The 9,551-nt window shown below is 57.4% G+C and overlaps 1 protein-coding gene across 1 annotated transcript in view; it reads right to left on the bottom strand.

Moving 5' to 3' along the window:
* Nucleotides 1–1,020: 1,020 nt before the first annotated feature.
* Nucleotides 1,021–9,551, bottom strand: part of SYNDIG1 (synapse differentiation inducing 1) — a 58,897-nt gene continuing 50,366 nt past the window's right edge. The window contains exon 3 of the mRNA XM_019927611.3: nucleotides 1,021–2,218. Within this exon, the coding sequence (XP_019783170.1) occupies nucleotides 2,060–2,218 (159 nt within the window). The 3' untranslated portion in view covers nucleotides 1,021–2,059. The remainder of the gene's footprint in view (nucleotides 2,219–9,551) is intronic.

The following is a 9,551-nucleotide window of genomic DNA, read 5'->3' as shown; positions in this document are numbered from 1 at the left end:
AGGGGCTGGCGTAGAGCCCTTGATGGTAGCGGAGGAGATGGGGAGAGGACATAATCAAATTCAAAGATACGCAACTTTGGGCACCTCTTGAACTAAAAATGGACAATTTAGGACACATACAAAGACCATTTCACACAATGGCTCACGATGAATAAACCCAAGAGATTGGGCTGAATAGACAGGAGGGCACAAACCAGCCAGTGGACGTACCCTCAGGGCCTGAGTGACCGTGACCGCCCATCTCTGCATGCCCGCGGCCAGGCCTGGCCTCCCCCCCTTCCCCTACCGGCTGTCCAAGGAGGCGGCCTAACCATCACCCTCCCCTAGAGATGAGGTCCAGAGAAGTGCACCCACCTGCCCAGGATCAGACAGCTAAAAATCCCAGATTGGTTTGGTTCCAAATCAGCCCTCTATCACCAGGTTCCTCTGACTCATCCCGGGATGTCTGGGCATCTTCCCTGTGTCCTTAGAGCGTGTTTTTGGTGCATCCGTAGATGCAAGTGCCTGATGGACCTCGGATTTGACCCAGGAAAGCAGTGCTAATGATTTTCAGAATATTAAGTGTTTAAGGTCGAGGAGAAGAGAGGCAAGTGAGGGGATCAAACCTGAGTCCTTATTCCAGGACAGTGGTTCTTAATTTCTGCTGCACTTTGTAATCACCAGGCTGCACCTCTGCTCAACCACATAAGACTTCTGGGGCTGGGACCCAGGCAGCAGGGATGTTATAGGTGCTGGGGGTGGAACCACTGCCCTGGAGAGACGGCCTCTGTGTCCACTGAGGGTATCGGTATAATAATATTTACTAATGTGTTCGAGTGGGAACGTCAGCAGCTGGGAATGCTGTGATTCTCATCTCAGGACCCCCTGCCACTGCTCCAGCAGCTGAGCCCTGGCGGCTCCGCAGCTACTTCAACAACAAGGAAAAGGTATTAGTGAAACCCAAGGGTTGATATTAATCAGAAAGAAAAGCCTTAAGCAAAAAGGTAAAAGGTAACTTTTGTTCAACAATGAACACTCGTGAAACAGCAATGAAATGGTATTAAAATGTCTGTGATTACGTATTTCTCAGCATTCATCTGATAACTAAAGCAGCATGAAGCAATAGTTGCACTTAAAAAAAATGACAAGAAAATAGCTATTCATTTAGTTGACAGAGAAGGTTCGTGTCCTCTGTAAGATCACTAGTGTCACTGTCATCACCAAGGTGAATGTCAGCGCAGGCGGGTAGAAGCATCCCCCTGCGCTCGTCCTTACACTGAGGGGGCGTCTTGGCTCCTTGGCCTGGAGTTCCTGGAGAAAACCTGGGTCCTTCTGGGAGGAGTCTGGGGAGGGGCCGGCCTGCCCTGGGCCCCAGGTCAGCGAGGCCCCGGGATTGCATATTGCCGCGTGGTGGCTGCGGAGTATGGACACGTTCCAGAGGAGGCCTGACGTTCCTAGGCTGGGGACAGCGTGGAGGGAGTGACACTCTGGGCCTGGGAACGACTCTGGCTCTGCATTCTCAGGGCTGGACCCCTCTGGAGAGCCGTGACAGCTGGGGGTCCTGCCAGCAGCTGCTCTGTCTCTCTTGCCGCCCAGCCCGTGGCCTTCCTGCAGGAAAGGCACGTGGCCTGGGGGGCAGTGCCAGAGGAGTCAGGTGGGGCCACAGACAGAAGAGCACATGTCCCCTGCCCCCTGCCTGTTGCACCATATTCCATAAAAATAAACACGTGTTCCTGTTCGTCTATTGCTAATGTTATGGCATTCCAGGCACTGGCACCAGCGTTAATCCACCAGAATCCATCCAGAGGCAGCCGCGAGGATCGGGATCTATGGAGCTTCCATTTAGCAGTGCCCATCAGTCCCATGCTCTGCACAGTGCTGTGAAAACGATATGAAAGGGTGAAAACAAAAGGAATCCATGGGCAGAAGGTCCCAGGGCTTTATGGCGTCGTTGGCGATGACTTACACTGTACAGCATCACGCAGGTGTGTCTGCCTGTGTGTCCACCCTTGCCAGGCCCGCTCCTCTGCACCCGCACACAACTGGCCCAGGCTCTTCATGCGCATGCGCCCGGGGAGGCTCATAGGTGGTTGCTCTTGGAGAGGTAGGCGATGAGGGCCACGGCCACGCCCACGTAGATGCCGGTCCCGATGGTGATGGAGAGCACGGCCAGGAAGAGGGCCCGCCGGGAGCTGGTGCTGGCCTGGTGAAAGTCCCCCTTGGCCACGGCTTTGTTCGTCTGCAGCGGGAGGAGGGAGAGGAAAAAGGGGGCCAGGATGAGCAAGGGGAACCGAGAGGGGACTCACGGAGGGGGAGTTGTGCAGGGAAGGCGGGGGGCTGTCGCTCACCACTGCTCCCCCCTGCCCTGCAAGGCAGTCAAAGCTTAAGGGAAAGAAAGCGAAGCCCCGGGGATACCCAGGCCGGCAGTTGTCAGCCGAGCACCAGCCACGGGAGTCCCGGGTCTCAGGCACCAGGACGCGAGGGCGGGGACGTCACAGCTCAGCGGCCCCCTTCTGCCCGGTAAAGATACGTGAACAGTTTTCTAAAGTGTGTTCACACTTACCTCCTCTGGTCCTTACAGTGTACGGCGGTGTGGGGAAGGAAACGGTAGTGCTCGTTACCCGGAGAGGAGCCCGGGGCGTAAGAGCCTTCAGTGGACTGCGGGTACTGAGATTCCGCCCCTCAGCCGGCGGCGCGGGAATCTGCGTGCCCGATGCCCCCTCCCTGCCATGGCGGGGCCGGAAAATTCATCCACCAGTGAAATAACTCGAGGTGAGACCAGCGCCTCTATTTCTGGTCACCCGATTGCACAGTGAGGTGTTAGTTTAGTAAGATTCATGTTGCCTCGGGGTCATGAGGCAGCTGGGAACATGGAGGTTTCGGGTGTTGTGTCTGATATGGCGTGTTTTTTTTTTTTTTTTTTTTTCAGTACTCGGGCCTCTCACTGCTGCGGCCTCTCCCATTGCGGAGCACAGGCTCCGGACACACAGGCCCAGCGGCCATGGCTCACGGGCTCAGCCGCTCCACGGCATGTGGGATCTTCCCGGACCGGGGCACGAACACGTGTCCCCTGCATCGGCAGGCGGGCTCTCAACCACTGCGCCACCAGGGAAGCCCTGATTTGGCGTCTTGTGCTGGACTCCACCTCCACCACTGCCAGCCCCCTCCTCCTTGTCCCCTCGACAAGGGAGGCCCCGGGCTGTGGGGACCATCATGTGATCCAGCTGTGACATCACGTCTGATGCCCCCTGAGTGATGGCAGATGAGGGTGGAGGCCAGCAGGGCAGGTGCCCCCGGAGCGTCATGGGGCACTGAGGAGGGCTGACCCCCGGCAGGGCGGGGTCCTCCTCGTCAGGGCAAAGGCAGAGCCCACTCCCCGTGTGGGATGTCCTGACCCCCTCAGGACCCATCTCCAGAAACCGACTCTCACCGGATCCCATTTCCATGCGTGTTGAGTGTATTTCTACTTTTGCGGGCAGGATGGGAGATGGCATCCTGTTTACTCAGACACCGAGGTCCCAGACTCAGAGGTCACTAGGAGATGACTTTCCGTCCTCCGCAGCTCTGCCCCCGACCTGATGAGACGTCAGGTGGAGAAGGGCCTCCGGTCTGCTCGTGTCCTTTTATTTTTTCCTCTAACTTCTGTTTCTTCAGGGCCAGTTTTATGTCCTCGTCCCCAACTTTTGGGCTTGGAAGTGAGCCTGGGGGTTCCCTGTGGACGATCTTTGATGAAGCGGATTGAAGAGAACATGAGCACGAAGCTCCCAGGACAACAGTAACTACGTCTCAGCTGAGTTCACCCCAAACTCTCCAGGCCCCTCCCTGCTGGCCCCCGGCCTCTGTCAGGGTGGGCCCCCCAGCCCCAGCCCAGCCGGGGCTCTGCTGCAGGAGCCACAGACAGACAGACAGACACACCGGGAGGCCGGGCCGGGCATTCGCACCCCGCGGGGAGCTCCCAACTCCAAGGGCTGCCCGTCTCATCTGGGTCCATGCACGGCTGGAAGCCCCGGTGAGCTGCTTATAATGCCTGCATCGGCTGGGCTCCTCGAGGGCCGCCCTGGGACGGCCTGACCCGCGGGTGTGGGACCGAATCCGGGCGCTCCGTCCTCTCTCCTGACGGGTGGGCTCACTGTCCTCTGCTGACCTACATCATCCCCAGCCGGGCAGCTTAAATCAAGAACAAGCCTCTAACGTCTCCCAGGTTCCGGGGTTAGGGGTTTGGGAGCCCCTCGGTGGGTGACTCTGCCTGGGCCTGGAGGGGCCTGGGCTGCAGTCTCTTGACGTCCTGGCTGCGTTGTGGGCTGAGGCAGGAGCTCACAGCGTCCCCCTACTGGGACCCACCCGCTCCTTCCTTGCGGCCCCGCAGCCCTCGGGTCCACCTAGGGTGCCCTCCCAGACGGCGGCCTGGCCTCACGGTCTCTGGGGACCAGCTCCTGGGGCCCCTGCACAGAAGTGGGGCTGTGGCTGGGGCTTGGCTGACGTTTGCACAGCTGAAAGGAAACTCTTGTGAAGAAGGACGCACACACAGGCGACACAGTGGGTGGCCCCTCCTTCCAGGAAGAGCAGAATCCCAGGGGGTGCAGCCTCGGGGCAGTGACAGATGGGGATCCCGCTGAAGCTCATCCTGAGGGAGTCCCCACGGGCAGCTTTCTGTCCGTGTGGCCTCTGTGACCCCAGAGGCCGACCCCAGGGCTGCCACATTGGGCAGAGGGAGGGGCACGGCGTGTGTCACCGGACAGCCCCTCGGGCCCTGTCTGCAAATGGCCGTCCCACTCCCCCCAGGCTGGGAACGTCCCTGCAGCTGGTTTTCCTTCCCTGCCCTTTTGGCCAGAGATCACCAAGTGAAGTTCATTCCTTTCTTTTTTGAGGTCTTTTGCTCAGAAAACAGAAAGTGCAGGTGACTGGCCTGGTTCTGAGCAGCATCTTCTGTGCGCCAGGGGCTCAGAGGGACCCAGAGAGTGTGCTGTCCACCCTCATGGACGCTGCTTGGAGTATACGTCACAGGCGAGGGAGAGAGTCTTAACTCAGGTCGAAGAGAGCTGGAGGTCAGAGTCAGGGAGTGCCTGGGCCCCCGAGACACCGCTCGCTGGGCACTGGGTGTAGCCACCGCCCTGACCTGGGGAAACGTCCCCCAACCTACCCAGGACGTGCTGAGCTCATGCATAGCCCACTGGGATATTCCACATTCAAACATGTACTCTGGTTCTTTAGGTGAATAACTACCCTCACTCACCTGGTTTTAAAACTATGTAGAAAACCCAACTTTAAATTCAAGAGCAGAAGTAGAATATCGGTGCTAAAACTCATGGAAACACTGACTCCCTCCCTTGAATGAAGTGTTATTTAAATGGAGGAAATAAAAATCATAGAAACAGAGAACGCACAGCTGGGACCAATGTGCTTAGGCCAGAATTGACCATCAGAGCCGTGATCCAGATACAGCGTGAGGTCCGTCCCAGGTGCTGCCCCCGTCAGCCTCTGAGGCTGGGACGGCTCTAGGTCAAGCACCCACGCGGAGGAACCGGCCATCAGAAGTCGGGAAGGTCCTCAGACACATTGCAAGCTCGTTTTGTGCAGGTTTCTAGGGTGAGAAATGACCCGTTTGCAGGGGAACGAAGTCAAATTCACATCCTCGGCTGCCCTTATCCTCTGACACTTCCTCCCTCTGTGGTGATTGGGAGCGTTTAGGGGCTGGTTTCATAGCAGGCTCGTCTCCTGGTCTGACAGGTGCCAGGCCCCCTTTCTTCTGGTGCTTCTGGTGCGTCCAGTCTGGCCCCGACCTGCAGCCATCCTCACCCCCTTCCCAGTGCACGCCGCCTCCCTCCCACCTGAGGCCCGGCTCACCTGAGAGGTTTGTCTGGCCCTCGGCTCAGGGGGCCCAGGTCCTTACTCCTCCCTCAGCCCTTTCCTTCCTTCCTTCCTTTGCTCACTTGCAACAGCTAGAGGTTTGACATCGCGACAGGCAACGGCCCAGGATGGCGACGGGGCTGCACAGCCGCGTTTGCCAATTTCCAAAACGAGAACGGAACCGAATTAGAGGTTCTGAAGCCCTCCATCCCCCCGCCCCCTGAGGGGACAAGGGGCCGGGTGTGTGGAGGCAGGGAGGGGATCTGAGGGACCAGAATGCGAGTCCGGGTTCTCTCCATGAGGGGCATAGGCGCCGCCTCCCCCTTCAGTCCCACTGAGAGCAGCTCCGATGGGACACTGGGCGTCTGTCTTGATGTGTGTCCCCTGCATGGAGGGCAGGAGACCCTTCCCGCCTGGACGACCCAGAAGGTAGGGGTGGGCTGGGCAGCAGCGTCGGGGGGGAGCCGGGGTCAGCGCTCTCTGGGGGGACGGGCCAGCTCTCCCGTCGGTCAGGGGAGGAGTGGGTACTTCCTGGGGCAGACGCAGGCTGCCCGGGCTATCTTAGACCGTGTCCGACAGAGCCCAATGGAGGGGCAAGCAGACCCCCGAGGAAAATTCCAAACTCTAGTCGAGGATGCAGAGTGTGCGAGTGTGTGTGTGGGGTCTGCAGAGAACCCGCCAAATGCCTGGATGAGGAAGAGAGCTGCACACCCTTTGCAGGTGTGAGGCCCCCATGATGATGTGAGTGGGTGAGACTTTTCTACCCCCATCTGTCTCCACTCGCCATGCCTCGCCCCAAAGTGGCAGACCCCATGGTGGCAGCCTGGGGGTGGGGAGAGACCACACCCCTCCTTCCCAGGAACGGCTCAGGCATACCCCACCCGGTACATTGTAAAAGAACAGTGCTATCTGCCACCCAAGAATGGCTCCAAGGGAAGAGGGACCCAGTGGAAATCCACACTCTCATCTGGTCCTGCTGAGAGTGTGAATTCCTGTCACTACTTGGGAAACGCAGCACTGCTTACAGCTGGACATATAGACACACACACGATACAAGTGTTCCACTCCCGGCAAATACTCAACAGAAACGATGCATTTGTGCGCCAAGGACACCTCCAAGCATGTCCGTAGCCATACCGACCATCAGAGCCCCGGCCTGGAAGTCATCCCAACATCCAACCACAGTAAAAGGATAAGTGACAATGGTACCCAATATGGTAATGAAATAAATCTCAGGAACATGACGTTGAACAGAAGAAGGCAGACACAGGAGTCTATTGCGTAGAGTACAAAACAGGCCAAAGTCATCCACACTGTTGGCAAAGGAGCCAGATTGGTGGTGTCCTTGGGGAGGGTCAGTAACCGGAAGAAAACACAGTCAAAACAATTTACTTTTACACCCTGAGATGATTTTAGAAATGATTCTACCAAGAGTTAAATGAACAAATAGGAACCATCTATAAAGAATAGAGAAACCCATTTCGTGAAACTAGTAAAATCTTGATATCAGAACCAGAGAAGGAAAGTAAGAGAAAAGGAAAGGAAGATGCTGATTCCCTACAGACGGATGCAGGTGAGATTCAGTGAGCGAGAGCCGGCTTCCTCTCCACGCTGCTCTCTGCCTCTGCATTTGCTGGGCCTTTTATGACCGTCCTTCACACCATTTTCACCCCTACCTCATCTATTATATGTCCACGGGGCTGTCCCTGCCCCCTGAGGGAGGGGAGGCCCCCGGGACTCCCGAGTCTTCATCCCAGGCTCACCACGGAGCATTGCAACGGCAGGTTCGCGGGCTCCGCGCAGGACCACTCAGTGAACTGATGAGCCAGCGGCCTTTCCTTCCAGCTCTCGAGGGCGACATGCTTTGGTCAGAAACACCCCCACGTCCAGGAAGCCCTCGGCTGGTAATCGCGGGTCTTACGCAGAGTCTACGAGCTGATTAGGAGGAGACGCATCAGGCGTAGCCGAGAAGGAAGCGTTTACAACCACGGCTCCTTGCTGGGGTGGCTGTGCCAGGCACCCCCAAGGACCTGGAGGCCAGTTTGGGCAGCACGTGGTGCCTGCATGATGGAGGCGAGGGGTCCACAGTCCTCGGGGGTCCAGGAAGGAGGAGAGAGAGCAGCCAGGAGGGCGGCCGGGGGCTGCCGGGCAGGGGAGCGCTTCCACGATGGAGGCAGCTAATCTGTGCCGCCCCGCGTGGTGGCCACGAGCCGCCTATGGCTACTTAGCACTTGGGATGTGGTGAGTGTGACTGTGAGTTTTAATATCATTTAATTTTAATTAATATAAACATAAATAGCCAAATGTTGGGGGCCACCACGGTGGGCAGCACAGACCCACCGGGCAGAGTCCCACGGGGAGCGGTGTGGTGGGCGGGATGAACCCAAAGGAGGTGGAAACCCTGCAGGGCGGTTCAGGCATCAGTGCTGGGGGGCGGGGGTTTCCCCGCGCTCGGGAAACTGCTCCACACACGCCTGCCTCTGTGCCTTTAACTGTGAATGTATTTTGGTAGCTCAGCGTCAGGTGGAGATGAAGGAGGTTGGGGTGACCCTGTGAGAAGGCAATGCCCATGAAATCTGCAGAGGAAGGGGGGCCTTTGGACCCAGGGTGTGGAGTGGGCGTCCTGGTCTGGGGTCCACTGGCATCCCTCGCAGATGGAACCTATCAGGGGCTGATGCTGGGCCCCAGGCCTCCGTGACGTGTGGCAAGGTCCTGCGCTCCATCCCTGCTGGGGGACACCTCCCCCGAACCCCGGGAGACGATGCTCCCAGGGTCTGGTCCTGGACTGAGTTTACCACAAGCTTTTGTCAAAGTCCTCATTTCCTTTGCCTGTAAAATACACACTGTTGTTTGAGTTTCAGGAAAAACATGACTTTCTCTGCAATATATCTCTCCTTTGTTTTCCTTTTTTGTTTTTTTTAGCCGCATGGCTTGTAGGATCTTAACTCCCCGACTAGAAATCGAACCTGGGCCCTGGCAGCGAAAGCGCTGAATCCTAACTACTGGACGGCCACGGAATTCCCCTTGCTTTGTTTTCCTTACGGTCGCTTATTTTAGGGGCAGGAATCGCTAAGGTTGGAGGAGTCCACATCCACGTCTTCCACAGACACGTGGTCCCGCTCCGGTCGAGGAGCTGGGTCCCGGCACAGCCGGGATGGCCTCGGCGCCAGACCCCTGCCTCTGAGGCGTGTGACAGACACCCTCTCTCCCCCACAACCATCTCTCTGGAAATTTATAGCACTCTGGGTATTTTATGGCTCATTTTTCCTCCTGCACCAATATCTGTCGGGCTGGATTACATTTCTCTGCATCATTGCAAAGCTTATTTCCCTTATTTATGACTGTCTACCGCTTGCTGTGTGCTGGCGGGTACCCAGGGCTGCACTGGAGGAGGGGGCCACGTGGCGGTTTAGCAGTTTCCATGGGGAGGAGGGAAAGCTTCTCAGGCCAGGGCTCACTGAGACCCACATGCACGCTGCTTTCCTTACGTGCTTTCGTTCCAGGAGCATTTTTATGACCTCCCCTCCCCCTTTTAAAGCAACCCTTCTATTTTAAGCCATGAAAAAAAAATAAATCTTGTGAGTTAGGTCTGAATGGCAGACAGATCAGTTATGAAACAAACGTACCCCCTGTGCTTGGGTAGAACCGGATGGGACCACAGGCTCCCCTGGGTGCTAGCACCAGGCCCCTTCACCTGGCCTTGGCCTGGGTCACTGCGGGGGCGG

Source organism: Tursiops truncatus, chromosome 15 (genome assembly GCF_011762595.2).
Source record: "Tursiops truncatus isolate mTurTru1 chromosome 15, mTurTru1.mat.Y, whole genome shotgun sequence".
NCBI classification, from domain to species: Eukaryota; Metazoa; Chordata; class Mammalia; order Artiodactyla; family Delphinidae; genus Tursiops; species Tursiops truncatus.
This window is presented reverse-complemented; position numbering and strand designations above follow the sequence as displayed.